We start from the raw sequence: 20,938 nt of genomic DNA on the forward strand, positions 1-20,938 counted from the left end.
AAGTGAAACAAATTTTGTTGGATTCCTTGTAACATGATCTACATGATAAAAGTATTTATACTCATAAAAAAGTTCAAAATTTTCTGTGAGAAATTTTATTTGTTAAACCAAGGTAAATGCATAGTTTACTCTTTGCTAATCCAAAAATCATGAAACTAATTTTGTTAGTCTTCTTACATGATCCTATATCTTTTAAAAATATATGAACTCATGAATTAGTTATTGTAACATGCATGATTGTGTAAATGTGTTGCGACTAGATTAATTCATAACTGACCCATCACACCTTAAAAATTAGTGAAACCACTTTCATTAGCTTATTTATATTATGATTTACGTAGAAAAAATAATAGTAGACATGAAAAAATTAATTACAGTGATTTTTCTTAACATATTCACTTTATGCTTGTGAACTTTGTAAAAATCATAGAGAATTTAATAAAACTCTAAATAAAGTGAAATCAATTTTAAAGGTTCTCTTAAAATACGTTTTATACAAGAAAAATATGTGTTTGCATGTTACACTTTTCCTTAACGTGAGTTAATAATTGAGCCGCACGCTTCAATTTTTTTTTCATTTTTTTCAAACTTTCTCCCTATAGAATATGATGCAAACGACATTATTTTTGAAATTTTTTTTCACAGAAGTTCTTAGAATTGTGTCTAGTTTTTTTTAAGATTTTTTTTGAATTTTTTTTAAATTTTTTTATTTTTTCGAATTTTTTGAATTCAAATTTCGGTTACCGAGCGGTTTTTGAAATCGGACCGGACCGGGAAGGTCGGTAACCGCGATTTTTGAGCGGTTACCGACGGTTTTTTGAACCCTGTGCCAACTGGTCGCTAGCCCAAAACCACCAACGGCCGAGGCCCGAACGGCACGGACCCTGCTATCCCCAGCGCGGCCGTGCTGTCCCCTCCGCCTGCGCCGCTGACGCGACGTCGCAGGCACAGCCAGTTCCGCACCCGGCTCGAGGGAGGCCGTGGCTCGGCATCATCTCTCCGGCCGTGAAACGCTACAGCCTACACGACCCGATTCACCAGTCACCAGCCCCTAACCAAGCGAAGCACCTAGTCCCCAAATGCTGTAGCCGGAGACCTCGGATCAGCTCAATGCCGGCGCCAGCAGCGCCCGACTGCGCGGCGGCGGCGGGGAGCAGCGGCGGCGGTGGGGACCACCTCCGCGGGCACGCGCACCTGACCAACTGCATCCACTTGCGGCACCACCACGCGCACGCGCACGGCGCGTCCGGGCGGAGGCGCAGCCCGACGGGGTCCTCCGCGTCGGCCTCGGCCGCGCTGATGCGGGACCTCCACGCGCTGCAGCGCTCGCGCTCGCTCCGGGACCCCTCCACCCGCCGCTCCGTCGACTCCTCGTCCAATAAGGTCGCCGCCGAGCCCGACGCCGACCAGTCCCGCTGCGGCGCGCTCAAGACCCTCCTCGACCAACTCGGGGAGAACCCGCAGCCCAAGCCCTCGCGCCGCCCGCGGCGCCGTTTCAAGCGCGGGCCCGGCCGCCGCGCCGCCCCCGCTGCTGCCTCCAGCGCCTTAGATCGCCCCGCCGTCTCCGTCAACTCCAGCTCCCAGGAGGCCGTCTGCGGCAACAAGTACCTTTTTGGTGCCGGTGTAGGCGACGACGGCGGCGGTGGCGCGGAGCTGCTGCAGCAGCATGTGTCGCAGGAGTCGCGCAACGTGTGCGGCATCCCGTGGAACTGGTCGCGCATCCACCACCGCGGCAAGTCCATCCTCGACATGGCGGGCCGTAGCCTCTCGTGCGGCCTGTCAGACCCCAAGTCGGCGTCGGTGGCGCGGAGGTCCGAAGCAGCCACATCCTCGGCCTCGTGCTGTAACATGAACGGCTCGCGTTCGCATCCGCATTTCCCGGTGACGGCGAGGCTGACTTCCTCGACCAGTTCAGACTCCGACTCTCTGCCTCTGCTTGTCGAGGGCGTGCGCAACGGCATCGGTGGCATTTCCAGTAGCTTCTCTGGGGAGCTCGGGATTTTTTCCAAGAGTAGTGAGCTGGATTCTGACCTCGCGTCCGAGGCTTGGTCAGGGCAGAAGTCACGGGGCTCGCACCATGGTCGGCACCGGAGCTTGACACAGAAGTATGCACCGAGGACTTTCAAGGACGTCGTGGGGCAGAGCTTGGTGGTGCAGGCGCTGTCCAATGCCATTCTGAAGAGGAAGATTGGTCTGGTGTATGTCTTCTATGGGCCACATGGTACAGGCAAGACGTCGTGTGCTAGGGTGTTTGCAAAGGCTTTGAATTGCCATTCTGCTGAGCACCCAAGGCCCTGTGATTCATGTGCCTCTTGTATTGCACACAATCTGGGCAAGAGTAGGAGTTTGTTGGAGATTGGACCGGTTGGTAACATAGACCTGGACAGCATTGTGGATATCCTTGACAATGTGATGCTTTCGCCTGTGCCAGCCCACCACAGGGTGTTTATAATCGATGATTGCAACACACTGCCGCCTGATACATGGAGCGTCATATCGAAGGTCGTCGAACGTGCACCCCGGCGTTTGGTTTTTATTCTCATCAGCCCCAACCTTGATCTCCCTCATATAATTGTCTCAAGGTGCCAAAAGTTCTTTTTCTCCAAACTGAAGGAGTGTGACATTGTCAACACTTTGCAGTGGATTTCTACTAGTGAAGGCCTAGATGTTGATAAAGATGCATTGAAACTTATTGCTTCTCGGTCAGATGGGTCATTGAGGGATGCAGAGATGACCTTGGATCAGCTCAGTTTGCTTGGACAGAGAATTTCTATGTCGCTTGTTCAAGAACTTGTAAGTTATCTTAGTCATCAACAATGCTTCTTTTATAAATAATACATATCACTGAATAACTTCAAGGTTAAGCTGAAATGGTCAACTATTCTTTAGTGGGGTAATTGTCACGCATATATATATATATATTTCTGAAACACGTTGTGAATTTACATGACATTGCCCACATACCTACTCCCCAAATGTGTGTGACTACTTTGACAAATGGACCAAAGTGAGCCATTGTTATGGGCGTAACAGCCAGGGGCCAGCCCTCCTCACGTGTAGCAGGTGATATGATTAGTTAGTTAGAGATAGGATTAGAGATAGAGATAAACTAGATAAGAGATAAGGTTGTTAGCATCTCACGTTAGGCTATATAGGGCACACGGCTGCAACTCATTAGAGAGGAATCGAGAAAGAAGTAATTTCCCTCTATAGTCTAGTCTCCTTCCTAGCAGCCGACGCCGCCCGTCTATCCTCTTGGCGATGTTTACCGATTGATGAACTACGGTCCATTACAGTCAATTGTTTCTTTTGTTTCCAGTTTGAAGCTAACTGCAGGGAGTAATTTAATATCACAAAAAGGGATTTAAACCATATAGTGGGAAAGCTAGAGTCACAACTTGAACCACTAAAAGCTCTCTTTTGGTATCCCTTTTTTTTGTCTAAAGAATATACGGCTTCAAATTCTAAGTGTAGCATTTGGCGCCTAACAAGAGAATCAACTTGTAATTATACTACCGTATTGAATTTTTATTTGAAAATATACCTGACATTATGAAATAAAACATTGTTTGCATGTTCACAGGTTGGCTTGGTTTCTGATGATAAATTGGTCGATTTGCTTGATTTGGCACTATCTGCTGACACTGTGAATACAGTGAAAACCTTACGAGATATTACCGAAACAGGTGTTGAGCCGATGGCCCTGATGTCTCAACTTGCCACAATAATCACGGACATCCTTGCTGGCACCTATCCATTCACACTAGAAAGAGCGCGAAGAAAATTCTTCAAACATCCAACCCGTAAGCCGCATTGCCTTTGCTTATTCTTTTCACTGAAAGGAATTTATAGAGTGGATGATTCCTGCTTGGGCCCTGTAGTGCAATAAAACCATACCACAATGTTTTCTAGTACAAATGGATTGTCCAAGAATTCCTCCCTCACCAGTTTGCCTATTAGTCATACTTATATATCTTTACTACAAGAATGCAATACAGTAATAATGACAGTGTTGGGCTAGTTATGTCTACCCACCTTTCCCTCTATTAGCAATGAGTCTTGTTACTGTAAATATTCTTATTCCACACATCGCATTGTGAATTTTTTTAATACTAATTTCAGTATCAAAGGATGATATGGAAAAGCTGCGCCAAGCCTTGAAAACACTCTCTGAAGCTGAAAAACAGTTGAGGGTCTCTAATGACAAGATGACCTGGCTTACAGCTGCTCTGCTTCAGCTTGCTCCTGATAAACAGTATACATTGCTGAGTTCATCCACGAGTACGAGTCTTAATCAGTGTCTGCTTACCCATCCTGAGGGAGCCATATCAAGGAACTCTGCTATAGATCATAGTCAGATATATGCTGGTCCCCATGACTTACCAAAAGCATCTGGCCTTGGAAATCAGGAGTATAGAGATGTTAATCTAGGGGCTGGTTCTAGCAACAACGAGGCAAGCAATTATCACGGTGGAAGGAAACCTGGGGAACATACACCAGACAACCATCTATTGTCAATGAGTGCTACCAGAGTGAATGAAGGATCCAAATACAGCAAAACTGACAGTGAGATGATTTGGCAGGCTGTGCTAGAGAATGTTCAGTCAGACTCATTGAGAAAATTGCTGGCTAAAGAGGGGCGATTGATTTCCGTCAGCCTAGGCACAGGTAAGATTTCACTTATATTACCATTTATGTTTGTATTTTTGGTTATATCATGTCAAAAATTTCATTGCAGAATACACCCAAGGGCAGCTATTGTAAGGAATTTAGACAAATAAACTAAATCAACTATAGTGTGGAAGTGCTAGTGGTACTTTCTAAATAGGATAATCAAACAATAGAACAGAATGAGCTTTGCTTTTATATGTCATTATCTGGTATCAAGTAATACTGTGGATTTTGTTAATCTTGCTTGTGGCAGTGGTGGATAGTTTGCTGTATAGTCTAGACCAAGTGATTAACATATCGTGCATCTCCACTTTGTCCTTGGCTTGATTAGCTCTTCTAGATTGCAATCAAGTTATTCACAAATGTATGCAGAATATTGTAGAATATCCCCCTGACAATATCACCAGATTTCTAGTATAGATATGTAAGGATATTGAGATCATACCAAATTTTCAAACTCACCGTGCAAATCCTCATTCAGTCATTTTCCTGGGTTATTCAGTGTATTTTCAGCATATTATTTGTAAAGTGTGAGAAATAATATTTATATCGTTTCTAATATGTCTTCTGACATTTGCATTCTCTTCCTCATTCAGCACCAACTGCCCAATTAATATTCAGCTCCTGTGTGAATAAGTCCAAAGCCGAAAAGTATAGGGGACAAATTCTGCAAGCATTTGAGTCTGTTCTTTCTTCTGCTATAATACTTGAAATCCGATACGAATCAAAGAATGATCTGACAGCAGGTCATGCTCCAGTTATCTCTCACTACCCTGAGGATGGCTCATCTAATATTGCATTAAGGAGGTCTTTCACTAAACATAGTTCAGTTTCTTCTGGAGGTGAGAATTTAATTAGGAGGCTTAAAAAAAACAGAGTGGTCCAGGGTGCTAGCTCAAATCAGACACGCTGGATGCAATCTGATCCACATATATTGACTGAAGGTGAAATTATTGAAGTTGGATCTCAAATGGATTGGCATGCTGAACCAGACAATGGCATTGTTACAGCAAATAAAAGAAGACAAGAGAGTGTATGGGTTGAAGGTTTGTCATCACAGGACCAAGGAATTCCTCAAGGAGGAAATAATGTGAATAATGAACGTGGTCGACAAAAGAACATCGTAAGAGGCAAGGTATCTCTTGCTCATGTTATTAACCAGGCGGAAGCTTGTTCTCAACAAGGTGGCTGGTCTAGACACAAAGCTTTATCGATTGCAGAAAAACTAGAGCAAGATAATCTGTAAGTAATTCTATGCTACAGTTAATTCATACTTGTTCAACTCTCTTGTACTAGTTGAGTATATTTGCAGCAGTAGTAGCTAGTGCTCTGTAGGTAAACATGTCCGTCCAGTACTTGAGTTGCTAAATACTTCAAATGAAAATGGTCACTAGCAGTACTACACACAGTCAGCAGTTTATGATAAGCATAAACATTTTTTTTTGGGAATGATATCATATACTTTCAGAACTGTGAGGCCTAACTTTGATCCATGCTATGTGAAATATTCTATTTAGAAAGCTTGGAGCCTAGATCAAGTAGTAGTAGTCTGCATCCAAACTATTTATGTGAAAATCCCAGTTTTCAATCCTAGGATATGACTTTTGATGAATTTTTAAATGTTAATATGTTTGCAGGAGAATGGAGCCTAGATCTAGTTTACTTTGTTGGAAAGCTTCAAGCACTTTGAGACGGAAGGTAATGATTTTGATGCCATCCTCACTGAAAAACTTCAGGCTAACGTATTTTTCATTCTTTTCCTTTTCTTAAAGAACCAGGTGTCATGATAATCTATGTTAATTGTCTCTAAAAAACAAGCTGCTCGAATAAAATGTTGAATTATTGTTAGTTCACATGGTTACATGGTATGTCCGTAACACATCAAAACGCGGGATGGCTCAAAGCTTGTTGGTTGGTCCCTGCTGCAATAACTATTTGCTATGAGTATTATTCATTATACATATATCCTCTTGACCAGTGATCTCATAATACATAGGAAACAACCAAGTGCCAAATAGTCTTGAAATTAATTCTCAGTAAAATTTTGTACTTTTAGTTTAAAAGTACATAACAGCAGTAATCAGCTGTATATTTGTAATTAGATTGTAAATATTATATATCGACTACAACATTTGTCAACTACCAACCGGTGAGAGAATATGTCTAAACACAGTCAACACATGTTTCTTCTGTTTGTGGAGGCACTTTTCACTCCTGCTGACAATCATTTTCATGCCGCGCAGCTGAAGATCAGGACACGACGATCGCGAGCTTTATCAAGGCTCGACTTTTGCGGAAGGTGCATTTCAGCGAGATCACCTAGATAAAAAGTCGGAGTAGTCGCCCCAGATTTTACATATGGCTAACGTAGTAGGCATCCGTGATTTATTCTCTCTGTAACTGTAGCAGCAATCTGCAGGTGTTATTCTGTATGTTGTTTAACATGTAGGAGACTGAGATAAACGCCATAGCCCATTCTTTCCCGCGAAACACCATCAATAATCGCTCGAGAATTCGTTGATCTGAAGCCAAGCCATGCCAGTAAATTGATCTCGTGTTGATCTTTTCTTCTCCGAACGAACTCAAGACGCCCATACGGGACTGGGCCGTATTGGCGGACGACGGCCCAGAAACCTCGTTCCCTCGCAAGCTATCCACCCTCTTTAACCGGCGTTCTGATCCAGACTCAGCTCCCGAACGGCCAAGGACGAGCTACTCGAGCGTGGAAAGCTTCTCGCCGCGGATTCGGCTGGCCTGTTTGCCTTCGACGGTTTCCTGGTGTCGGAATAGGAAGGTGGCCTGGCCCCCACATGATTAGATTAGTGTATCTATTTCTTAGCTTAGTAGCTAGGTTAGTAGATTAGGTTTTTTCGTGAATTTAGTGTGATCCACATGTGATTTTGTTCCTCTGTGGTGACTCTGGTGGATGCGTCGGTGTTGGCTTCGGCTTCTCCACTGATGAGGAACCTTGGAGGTTTTTTTTGTTCTCAGTGTTTCTGCTCTACTGTTAGTGTTTCCGGTATTGACCCATGGTGTGAAGCTATTAAGATTAGTTTCCTCATCCTTTTGGGGTGCATGCGGATTGGCTCCCCCGATTTGAGGCTTTCTCTAACGTGCTAGTTTTGCTATATTAGCTCCCCATGATGTTGTTGCTTCTACTTCTTTCAAAAGTGAAAGGTGTATCCTACTTTGTTTGATGGGGTTGCTCGGTTCATTCATCATTTTCATCACGCTTTGCGCTGCTCGTGGCGGCTCCAAAAAAATTAATGGCCTCCAATGACCCTAACTCATCGGTTGTGGAAGCATCAGCGTTGGCTCATTTGATCTAGCTTGGCGGTGGCAATTCGAGAAGCTTCGAGGTGTTGGTGACCAGAACCTATGTTTGTATTGCTTTTTATTTTTCAGGTTTCTAGTTGTACTTCGTATGTTACTATGCTTAATTGAATAAAGTCACCCCTTCTTAAAAAAAAGCTATCCACTGCCTTTCCATAAAAAAACACAGCTCCTTTTTTTGAGGGGGGGGGGGGGGGCAGGGCAAGGGCTAACTTCGTCGCTGAACTTAGAAGAGGTCTCGGGGAGGGAGATCGGCTTGGAGGAGGAGGCAGGGGGTGGTGCAGTGGGCATGCCGTCGGCCGTGGGCAATAGAGGATGATCGGTGGGCGGTGCCAAGGCAAGGGCTAGCAGAGACGGCCCGGCAGAGCCGAGTTAGTGTGGTGGTAAGCTGCGATGGTGGATTCGGCGGCGAGAGTGCCACCAGAGATGAGTGCAGGTAGGCGGGGGAGCGAGCGACGCTATTGATGGGGCGAAGAGCAATGTGCTGGTGAGCGGCTGGGCTGGCCCTGGGCAAGTGCAACAAGGGTGACAGCCTAGGGCCCCCTGAAAGTTAAAGGCCTCGACTTAGGTATGTATGTAGTACATAGCCATGTATATGTAAAGGCCAAAAGACAACTACGCAAAGAGATATTATGGTTTAACCTAAGTCTCCACTAGAAGGAGTCGATGCTAGGGGTGAAAATGGTTCAGATAGTTTCTGGCCAATCCAAGTCGGAATCAGAAACGAATAGATTTTTCGGAATTAACATCGGATATTTTCGACTCAGAATTGGCATCAGATATTTTTTTTTTTTGGAATTGGCATTAGAATCGGTGTAGCAGTTTCCGATGGAATCAGCATCAGCATCGGATATCCGAACTGCCTAACTTCGGATATTATCCGAAGCTCAGTTCCAATGCTCTCAAAGTTCAAAAATTATTGAAATAATCATAAAAAGATTCTAAAAAATATATATGATGTAGAGGATTCTACAATCTAGCTCTAAAAAAAATTTCAACTCAAAATATGATATGTACAATGAGAAATAAAAAGACAAATTTTATTGTACACAGTGCATAGATCATATTTTTGTGTAATTGTTTTTTGAGAACTATATCATATATCCTCTATGTCATCAAAAGTGTCACCCATTCTCTCTCGATAGTTAGCTACCGTAGGAGACACCGATCAAGGGCAGGGGGCGTATTTGTATGTCAGTTCCCAACCGACCCGACGGTGGCGCCAGGGGTGCTGTCCACACTCTTCACCGCATGCAGTGCGGGGCTGGGCGCCATTGCTGTCTTCTTTCCCTATGACGGCAGGCTCGTCCTTAGGAAAGCTTTTCTTTCCATTTGTGTATATATTATCTTTAATATTTTACTAGTTTTATGAGTTTGTGATGAACTAAGTTTAAATATGTGTACTAAGTCAAAGTACTGTAAGCTTGTACCAAGCATAACGAGTGAGATTGTGAAGTTATGATGAACTAAGTTATGTTATTTATTATTCAAGTGACAAAGTGTATAGACTATTGTGCAGTAACTTCATAGTATGAATATGTTCTTTGCTTTTGTTATGATTTTACATACAATTTGAGTGGTCTTTCATATTCCGTAAATATTCGTCGACCGTATTTATTTTTATCCATATTTGTTTTGTATTCATTTCTGACATTATCCGTGATCATATTCGTATCCGAACTATCCGTATTCGAATTCGTTTCCGGCAAATGGTTTCAAATACAGTGGATTCTGAGCCGTTTTCATCCCTACTCGATGCCTTTGCTTGTGCTTTTTGCTTGTCACACCGTCGCAACCAACGGACGAGATGACAGGTAGCTCGTGCGACCGTGCCCCAAACAGTTCTGAATTCCTCTTCTCTCTTTCCCAAAATCAAATGCCACATCAATTACCTTACATTCTCCACCTTATGTCACCGCAATTAATAGAGGAGACGGCTTCGATTTCATAGATTTCTAACCTACCCGGCTTCAATTACTTTGTCACAATTAATGAAGGAGAATTAGATTGTTATCCTAATATTCCTATTATCTATCGAATCCTATTTGCTGTACTGAGTGTAGCATCAATGGAAAGAAGCTTTCAAAGCTGAAATTATTGAAAAACTATTTGAGGTCAGGGATTTCATGAGAAAGGTTAAACTGTTTGGCTACATTATGCATTGAGATGAATTTGCTAGATAAGATTTATGTTGATACCATCGTTAATGACTTTGCATCTAAAAATACTAGAAATTTGCTAGATGAGCTTGATGTTGATACTATCATTAATAACTTTGCATCTAAAAATGCTAGAACAATTTATTTTAAATGATCATTGTGAACTCAAAGTCACAAATGGTTTCTTTGTTTTATAGGTAATGAATGAGTGGATAATGAGCTCATTTCATGCTTTGGCTACTGCGATAGTCTCTAAAAAAATTATTATCATTAGTAGTCAAATACTATAATTTTTACTTCTTAATGTATTAACGTTATCTTTATGGTAAAATTTTAAATATAACATATATTTGATTTTTAAGTAAAATATAAATATTATTTTATTTATATGGGCCTTCAATTTTTATTTCGTTACAGAGCCACCGACATATCAGGACCAACCCTTGTGAGAGGAGAAAGAAAGAACTACATCCGTTCGATTGAGATCTGATGACTAAGGAGCGTCGACCGAATTAAACATTTTTTCAGATACGTGAGGTCTGCACTCTTGCAGACCGGATCCCCACCATCACCACGGGATGGTCGGATGGAGGGGACGCCCAGCAAGAAGCCGCGCGCGGCCAGCCTCCGCCGGCGACCTTATCGCCGACATACTAGCGCGGGTGCCCAACAAGTCTAGTATAGTGGAAACATGATTAAACTGTAAACTCATTATCTATGTTTGAAATCAGACATTGGAGTCTTGCATTTAATGCTAAAAAAAGAGTACTTTATACTTTTGAGTTTAATTTGCAAATTGCTCAGGAAACGATAACATAAAAACATAGGAAATTAAACTTATACAAGCATTGACTTTACATTACCCCCCTCCACTTACAAAAGAGCGATGCTTTTACATAAACATGATCTACAGAACATAATTTTAGCATTAATTTTTATTATAACATATTTGTAAACCATAGCAAAAGCATATGATTATAAAACTGTTTGATGAGAAAAATCCGCTCACACCATTTCCTAATGTTCATTTTCAGTGTAAAATTGTACACTGAGTAATTGTTGATCAAAGTTTCGATATATTGGGTGAACACAACTCAAAACATTATTCTTTTATGACTGAAAGAGTATTGCTATGTTTGGAAGCCCTTCGTTGGCACTTGGCACGTAACATTACAACAGGTGTCTCATACGTGTCTAGATATTTTTGTGCATGGGTCGAACAATTTCGATCCCCTCTATGGTATTAACTTTATCTTACTAAATTCGTATATTTTAGTTCCTACACTACTGTATATTTATAAAACACATAAACACACCAACGCTGTCCCACCCACTCACGAAGTGAACTTTTTTAAGTAATATTATTTTATTAAAAAAGTAAAAATAATACTAAAATCCGATACTTATATATATTATCGATCGGCACATGAAGTACTAATTAAGAAACTGTCAGTACTTCGTATGCCAATATGCTACATGCCAGTAGACCTTAGAGCCTGTCGCCACTTCGCGTGCCAACATGCTACGCATGATGATAGGTTCTGTGCCCCGCAGACAATATTTAAAGAAAAATTAATAATTTTTTCATATGATTTTCGGATGAAGATGATCTTTATATAAAAATTATACCTATCAACGATATCTATAATTTTGTAATTTAACATATTTCCATTTAAATCTGTTTAGAAACCCAAAAGTGGCTATAAATTTTAGTTCTAAAATTTATAACTATTTTTAGCATCTAAACGGATTAAAATGAGAAATTGTGAGACTATAAAGTTGTAGATATCATGTATAGGTACAATTTTCATATAAAGATTATTTTCATCCGAGATCATATGAAAAAGTTATAATTTTTTTAAAATATTATATAGGGATAAATGAACTATTAGCATGCGAAGTACCGACAGACGCTAAGGCCCATTGCCATATAGCACGTTGGTACATGGAGTGCCGATAAGTCGCTAGTCGGTATTCCGTGTGCTGACATTACCTATTTCTTCAAATAGCATATTTTAGTATTATTTTTGCTCTTTTCTAATAAAATAATATTGTTTAAAAAAATCGCTCACGAAGTTATGTACAGAGCAGCAACCCCTCCGTCTTATCCGGCCTCACCATGGCTAACCCAGCATGGATTGCCATCATGCTTGTCATTAATCGTTCTGTTGATGACCCTCAGGCCTCAGACTAAGGATAGTGTTGCGTACGTACGATGACAACAAAGATGTGTATGCTAATGTTCTCTTAATTATGTCTATTCTTTTTTTTTTCCCTATCTGATCGATTCGTGTTCTTTGCTTTCTTTCTTTCTTTTTCTTCTTCTTGTGAGTTATACTTAGCTAATTCCGGTAACAGAATTATTTTGCTTATTTGATCTTTTGCTTTTGCAAATATTTAGTAGGGTATGGCTACAACGAAGTTTCAGTGAGGTCTCCAATGTTTGTGGGGGAAAACTAGCTAGACGTCATTTCTGTCCTAGTGACCTAGATTAATCGGCCGGCCGCTCAATCGTCCGCAACATTTGATCAGGCTGGTCGGCCTCAAGCATATATATAGATCATGGTCGTCCCCACGGTATATCCAAACAATGACAGGTTACCCTAGCAGTGAAGTGAGCTTGGACAACATTAAAGGCACTGTTGAGAGGCTGACACAATAGTCCATGTCACTCATGGATGATCGATGCTGAATTTTTCCGGCAAACGTCAAAAATTTCCTTGAAACTGCTGCGGCCATAGCCTATGGAAGTATTTGCAAAAGGAAAATACCCAATTAGCAGAAGAAATTTGTTGAGGAATTAATGAAATAAAGTTCGCTAGGGCAAAAATAGGCAAGCAAAGAACACTAGGATCCATGAGACTGGGAAAAAAGAACTAAGAGGACAATAGCATACACCTTTGTTAGCGTTGAAACATCATGCACTAGTACATAACCGCTAAAAAATAGGGGGACGTTAGTACAGGTTGAACAGTAACTGATATTAAAAACATATCAATATCGATTCTTAATCTCTCATGCGCGAGTTCAAGCTAAGAACCGGCACTGGAACAGACTATTAGTGCCGGCACTGATAGTCCGTTGTAGTGTATTGGTGCTGGCACTGATAGTTCGTTGCAGTGTCGGCTCCAGCTACCAATCGACACTGATATTTGCTATAGTAAAAACACATCTTTTGTGCCAATTCCGACCAAAATAGAGCCACCACAAGCCTAAACAGAACAACGCCTTGATCAGTAAGTGTTCTATTAGCTTTATCCAATTTTGTTATATGAAGAATGCTTTATACAATTTCAAAAATTTAAACAAAGCAAGGTGTTGACGTTATCTAGAACTGTCTAGTCGATGGGTTCTGCTTGAAAAATTGTTAAAGTCATCAAAACTCCGATTGATCTAGCAGAATGTCGATTGCCACATAACAAAAAACCTTCAATGATGATTACGCACAAACCACTGGACCGACCATTCTTAAAATTTTACAGTAGATAGATTTCATAGTCCTCTACAACTTCTGCAACTTCTGTTATCGTAGATTTTACTAGTTTAGCCCTTAACTCCTTCAAAATAAAGATTGATCTGCTACTACGCAGGCAGTGGTTTACCTACACGGAAACCCCTTTTGATCTATGTTATCCCCTTAGGTTTTAACCATACTCTCTAGATTTAAACTAGCAAAAACCATCTAATTGCAAGGAAACCCATCAATGGAACACTAACCTTGAACACCAAAAATCTAGGGCTGTAGGGGGTCTAAATTTCTGTTCGTTTATTGGACTCTCTATGGAATCATCCGGTACCCAAATGGGGTGTTTAAATAGTCAAATAAAATTGTTTCGATGAGCTCTATGTATCTGCAGTCTCCGATCATCTATTAAACTATAATTTCTCTATAAAAAGAAGCAATAGTTGCAAAGGCAAAAAGACGAGTAATTCCCAAGCAACAAGTATACAAATTTTGTACTAAATATATATGTAGTTATGCTCTTTTGCAACCGAACTCTAGGCATTCTACATTGACATGGTGTGTTGCACTAATATCCTATCACCCATTTGATGAGGACATCACAACTGTAGATACATGCACTATAAGTAAAAATCCATAATTGATTGTTGTTGCATCATTGCAAGATCATATGACACGAGCCCATACACATCAATTAAATTATAAGGTGAGCTCGTTCCTCTGTGTTCATAACCATACTTATGAGGATGAGATGCTACTAAACAATTTTTTGATATCTTGTTACCTACATACACCATGACCATAACAAAATATTAATTATTTAATGAAAGCAACTTTTATGTATTTGCTGAAATTTGTATAAATTTAGAATATGCATGCAATCACCATCAAATCACCGAAGAGCCTACCTCAGTATATTGTTGAGTTACGACCATGTCTAGATGAATATGGTACTAATAAAACTATGAGTATTTCTCTTTTCATGACACAGAAACTTCCTTTTCTTTGGCTTTTGGCATGTGTATCATAGCACCACCGTGTCATCAACTCGCTACCATATCACTCAACTCTGCACCTATCCCAAAGATAATTCAGTGCACATTTCATACATACAAATATTTTTATCATGTAGGCAACAGTAATACAAACACAATAAATTTGGCTTCATATTTTTTTTAACTCTAATCATTTTTCTTTGAATTTTTTTAGTTTTTAGCTGAATTTAACAATAGAATAATTATTGTTTTCTGTATTTTTGAGAAAAAATAAAAAAATTTATCAGTGCTAGTTCTAAGTACTAATCGGTACTGATACATATATTGGTACTAGTTACTACATAGAACCGGCACTGATACCTTATCTATATTGCTCGCTCCATTCAGTCGCCTCCTCTGCGCTCTTCTGCCGACGCCGCCGCTTCCTCTGCACTCTGTTGCCTCACCGTGCCGATGCACCGCCGCCTCCTTCTGATGCGCCACCCCATTGCCTCCTCCTGACGGACCGTCCCGTCACCTCCTCCCTGACGTGCTGCCCCATCACCTTTCTCTGTGCCATGCCACCACGCTGGCTCCTCCCTGACGTACCACCCTGCGATCAATATAGGTTCTACGCACATAAGCCTGACAATGACTCGCTAAACATGCAAACATACCTAAGCCATGACTTGTCAATTTAGACTCCATTCAATTCAACAAAAAGGGTGCAATATACTTATATGCTTGCCTCGCTGCTTTGGCGGTTACTTGATACTCCCGGCGCAGCACTCACAGAACTCAAATAGATTGACGTCGCTTTCACTCGCTTGGACTAGCGGCGCAATATTCTCTAAACAAATAAAAAATGCATGCATAAAGAAATGAGCGATAAAAAAATGTGTAAACAATGCATGCTTGGATAATAATAGAGCGTTGTGTTTTGAAAATATTTGCAAAAAACCGCCAAAAGATTAGAGTTTTGAAGTTTGAAACCTCGGATAAGGCAACATAAGTGCATATAGCTTTAACTGGCTGGTAGTCAGACCGGCATTGAAGTAACGGTGAGACCACCGACATGTAGAAGGTTTTGGCCTTTGACGGTTAGAACGCATGTATAGTGGTGGTCGGACTGCCGACCAATGGTCAGACCGCCCTAGTGGCGGTTAACCTTGATCATGGGGCTGACTGATATTTTTGAACCATTTTACTGGTGGTTAGACCGTTAGACCCTGCTAGCAACACCTTTGTGGGGTCACAAGCGAGGACTCCAGCAAAACCTTCGATGACGAAGGGCACCAAAGTACTCCACAAGACTAGAGGAACGTTTTATGTGGTCGTTCGGATGACATGCATGACTCAAACACGTAAACCCCCCCCCCCCCCCAAAACGAGATCTAGATCTAGTGTCACTAGCATTTTTTGGTACAAAACAAAATGATGATCGCCTAGAGCTAGGAAACGACGGAAAAACGGTACGAGGATATTTACCTTGGCGTAGATGAACTTTCTATTGGATCGAAATCCTTCAAGGGAGCTCCGATTGATTAATTGGACTCTAGAAAGGGGAAACGAGCTCGTGGTGGGAGAAAAACGGTGAAGAACTCCTCCGGCAACCGGAGGAAGGGGGAAAGGCTTGGTGAAGCCTTTTGGGAAGCTTAAGGAAGTTCCCACCTCCGATATTTGACCTTCAAACGTGACGAACGGTAAGCTCTCTCTCTTCTAGGGTTTGGGAAGAGTGAGCGAGTGAGAGAGAAAATGTGTGAGAGAGAGTGAGTGAGAGAGATCGATTGCCTTAAATCGATCCTCTGCTAAGTTCTGATGGTTAGATCGCAAGTGGTGCTGGTCAGACCACGGTAACCCATGCGGTAAATCCACGTAGCTGTTACCTGGCAGTTAGACTGCGGGTGAGCCGCAGTCAAACCGCGAGAGGGATTTTTTGCTGAATTTTCCTAAGCCTCCCCTCTTTGCATACCTCTCTAACTCCAAGGCACTTAGGATTTTTCTAACAAGCTCTAAACTATATCCACATACTTTTGAAACATGTTTAACTCAACTTAATATTCAAATACTTAAAAACCCAACGTGATGATGAATAAGAACGCTTAATTACGTGATTAACTTTTTTTGAGACGTGAAATGGGTTGTGCGTGCAGGGAGACTGAGCCGACGACGCGCACGAGTGGGCCAAGCGCAGAAGAAGGAGAGGGGGAAGAAGGCCGGGTTGGCTGGGCTGCGCGAGGGAGAATGATAGGGGAATTCGGCCCGTTTAGAAGAAAAGGGAAAAGGAAAAAGAAAAGGAGAAAGAGTTTTGGGATGAATTCAAAACAGACTTTTTGAATTTGGATTTGAGTTAGGTCTTGGCACAAATTCAAATGGGGATATTTGAATTATGATTTGGATTTGGATCTTGAGACTTTGAAGATGGTTTGAATCAAAAGACTTGAATTCAATTTGGACTTGAGCTGAATAGAATCTAAGAATACTTTTGAAATTGAGAGACATTTAATTTCAAAACTCCACTAAAAAAAACTATAAAATCAATAAACCAATGCATATGCACTAATTCAATGCAAGGATTATTTTGGAACTAATTCTAGTGCATTTTAGAATACCTAGTCAATTTAATATATTTGAATATGTACTTTTTCTTGATTTTAGTTGGTTTAATTAATCACAAAAAGATTTTAATTTGGAGTGAAATTTGTTATAAATTAGTATGCTAAAACTCAAGGTGTCACAACATTGGTTGATAACAATAAAATGATGATCACTATCTCTTTTGAGATTGTAGTACCTAAAGAAGTATATATCACTTTAATAGTATCTAGCTCCGAAACAGACCAATGACTTATGGTTGAAAGATTTGATGGTCATGCGCTTCTATAATCGGTTGATCTGCAACTTGGATACATGTTCCCAAATTACAACCATTTCAAACTGAAAGCGCTTAAATAGAATGATGATGTGTGTGCAATGACTCCTAGGCCTTTGCGGTTACATGCAGCTGAAACGGTTGGTGACACGAACTTGTAGCTTGTATCTAGGATTATTTTAATAATATTAAGTTTTCCTCTATGTTGCTGCTATTTGCCTGTAGGATTTTTACTGCAACACCTGGACACGGACAAATGGTAGCTTGACTTTAATCTTACATCTTCTTGCCTAGTGGTGGGGTACACGGTGCTTGGCCCGCATTGTAGGAAGGCTCGTGTAGAAAAGTACCAATTACACCTTGAGTTTTGGTGTGATAGCATCAGTTTTGTTGTATACAGAAGTCTAATAAAACTTCTGTTTGAGGCAACAGCTAGCGCACTCATTTATGCACATAACTATATGTGTTTATTATCTATAATATTTTCTGGATGAATAGTTCATAACAAATAACTGGACAACATTTGAAAAGGGCGAAAAACACATATCACCGCTGGTTGTTAAAATTGCCGATTTTATTCACGAACCGGCATTAATGTTAATTTTTAGTGCTGATTCTATTCCCAACAAACTATCAGTGTTGAGTAATTAGTGACGATTCAAAATCTATCATTGATGACGATTTTAAACTGTCACTGATGACGTGTTCTGCTGCAGCTGCTGCAGTGATGCATGGTTGCCCATGTTCATCCATCGCTGGTGCAAATAAGATGTCAAGCATGATTGAAAAAAAAAGTCGAGCATGATGAATTTTTTGAGAATTAAAGCATGATGAATTGACGACGATATGTGGATTAACCATGGTGAGGCGGCCGGATTGAGGGAGAGATCGAGTAGGTACTGCTTCACTATATATATCTTTATGGGTGGAAGGATGGGCCAGGGCTGAGGAGTATTTGTACTAGTAATGTAGGGCGCTGCACTGCTAGTGCATTATTCGATCCGTTTACAGTTTTGACTAGTTTCAAAGAAACAATGTCTCCTACCTCCTTTAAGTAGAGAGTACAGGTTGATGACTCGATGTTGCCATGGCATTGTGGCAAGAGAGAGGTAGAAGCAAGGAGTATATATAGCTGGGTCCATGCCTCATGCCTTGACATTAGGGCTGGAGTTTGGACTGTTTTTGTCCTCGAGCTACATTGGTGACCTAGAGCTCGAGAAACCACATGAATGTTTGGACTGTTTTTGACAATTTATTTTTCAATATCTGCTAATTGGCTCTGCTCTTATAGGACTTTAATACTATGACAGTGAAACTAATGTGCATTATATTGATGGTAATGAAAGTATGGACTTTAATTATGATTCTATCATGTCATGTGTGTTAGTGCCTACTCTGTACCCATATGGTAATGATAGTATGGATTGATTGTATGGTAGTGTGTCCTGATAATTCTATTTATCTATTATTCTTGTGTGCTAGTACATTTTCATCCATGATCAATGATCACAATTCTATTATGTTCCTTTACATGATGATTGTTGTATTATTTTGCTAAGTGTTTCTAGATCTACGAGATTATATTAAAATTACTTTGCTAGTTTGCTGAATTGCTGAATTGTGATCTCTGAAATACTAAAACCTTGGCTGATATTCCATGATGCCTGAAAGGTTGAAGCCTGAAAGTCTGAAACTGTACCTTTAACTGTTGGCTCGCGAGCCTAGCCGAGTCGGCTTGAGCCGGCTTTAAGCCCGAGCCAAGTATATTTTTTAGCTCGATAACCTACCCGAAGCCAGCAGTGTTCAAATGAATTCGCAGTTCCGAAGATCGTTTTCCCAACAGGTAGTCTGGTAGGTCTAAAAAAAGCCCTGTAGTCTGCTAGAGAGCAATGAGTATATATTTTGCAATTTCTGAAAACATACCTTCTTTTGCGAGGAAAAAGGAATGCTCTTGTCATGGTGACAAAATGAGAAACTCACCGGTCTCCAAAAGGCCTGTTATCTTGTTACCTGCAAGCTAATTACAGATAAACAGTCTCACTGGTAGCTGGCTCACGGCTATATATTATCTGAACGGATTACCTCACATAGCCACAGTATCACAATCGCAATGCAAAGCTATCTTACACCATGTATCTGATAGTTGGTGCTTGGATGCATTTGCAGCTCAACTGTCAGATCAAAATTATCAGAACCGTGAATCGCAGGGCAATTCTCCTTTGGCACGCGCGGAACTTCAGCTGCCAAGCTAGCTTAATTACCTCCACTAATTAGCATACACGTATGCATGGTTGCATGCCTCCGTGCCAAAGGAGACCTGCCCTGTAATTCATGCTCCACAGATATCAGCTAGCTCTACTTGTAATTTGTTGCTGAATTCTGACTCTTGTCGATGAATGCATTTGAGCCTTGACCTCTCTTATATAGCGCGCCATAAGGCGGCATATGCTCCGAGGCCGAGGACTATCCCGAGGAGCTCCCTTTCTCGCCGGTGGTCTCACTATCGGGTCTCCTTTGGAATGTGCTCGAGGAAGAGTCCTTGTCGCTCTGTGTCGATCCCCTCTTAAAGCCAACCAACATTTTCTGATGTTCAGTACAAGAACTTTGTGTAAGCCCTCCGGTAATGTTACCAATACAACCTCTCAGGACGCCAAGCAGAACTAAGTTTGTGACGTAATGCCAACGGTATTTTACCGGTAAATAAAATTTAATGTAGGTCACTTGTAAACATGATTTATCATATATATTAGATAAAATTTAAATAAAATTTTAAAAATTACTGGTAAATATAATAAATTATTTCTTCCGGGTCCAACGGTAAAACGGATATATCGGGTCGATTTTTTCCCTATTATGCTATAGCTTTAGAAGTAGGTAATGGCACAGCAGAGAACATCTCCAAAAGACTCTAAAATTGATTCTCTATATCTCCATATAAAGAAGCATTCCTAGAATATTTACTCCTTAGAATATTTCCCCTTCAACAGATACCCTATTTGTGACTCTCTATATTCTAAAATTCGTTGGAAGTTCTAACCGCTCAGTCATACGATGCGCCTCGTCTTCCTGCGCACGCCCATTGCCACCCATGCCGTCTCCCTTCCAGCGATCCCGAGCAACGTCACACCGTCTCCTGTGATCTCCTGTGGTCACACCGTCACGCCAGCGATCCCGAGCAATTGTCTCCTGTGGTCGCGTCACACCGTCGATCCCGAGCGGCGCCGAACCCAAGCACGGATCGTGGATCGCGAGCAACCACACACCGTCGATCTCGAGTGGACACACCGTCGATACCGTGCATACGTAGGCTCTCGTCTACTGCCCCAGGCCTCTCGTGTGCATGCAGCACCAGAGGAGAAATTGATCTGTTTTGCGATGAGTTGTTGTAGCTTTCTCATGCAAGAGGTCTTAGATTCATCGTCATCGAATGATGATCATGAATTCATTATTGTTGCAGCAAACGTAG

At 41.3% G+C, this 20,938-nt stretch overlaps 1 protein-coding gene across 2 annotated transcripts; it reads left to right on the forward strand.

Annotated features, from left to right (window-relative positions):
• The first annotated feature begins 829 nt into the window (after window positions 1–829).
• Window positions 830–7,198, forward strand: LOC133929279 (protein STICHEL-like 4). Of its 2 annotated transcripts, XM_062375976.1 has the most exons (7): window positions 830–2,793; window positions 3,584–3,803; window positions 4,123–4,668; window positions 5,268–5,513; window positions 5,616–5,913; window positions 6,309–6,369; window positions 6,915–7,198. In XM_062375976.1, the coding sequence occupies exons 1-7, from the start codon at window positions 1,111–1,113 to the stop codon at window positions 6,996–6,998; spliced, it is 3,138 nt and encodes a 1,045-aa protein (XP_062231960.1). In that variant the 5' UTR covers window positions 830–1,110; the 3' UTR covers window positions 6,999–7,198. The 2 variants fall into 2 exon arrangements, with proteins under 2 accessions (XP_062231960.1, XP_062231959.1); XM_062375975.1 differs by having other exon boundaries at window positions 5,268–5,913.
• Window positions 7,199–20,938: the final 13,740 nt, after the last annotated feature.

Source organism: Phragmites australis, chromosome 9, assembly GCF_958298935.1.
Source record: "Phragmites australis chromosome 9, lpPhrAust1.1, whole genome shotgun sequence".
Classification (NCBI taxonomy): domain Eukaryota; kingdom Viridiplantae; phylum Streptophyta; class Magnoliopsida; order Poales; family Poaceae; genus Phragmites; species Phragmites australis.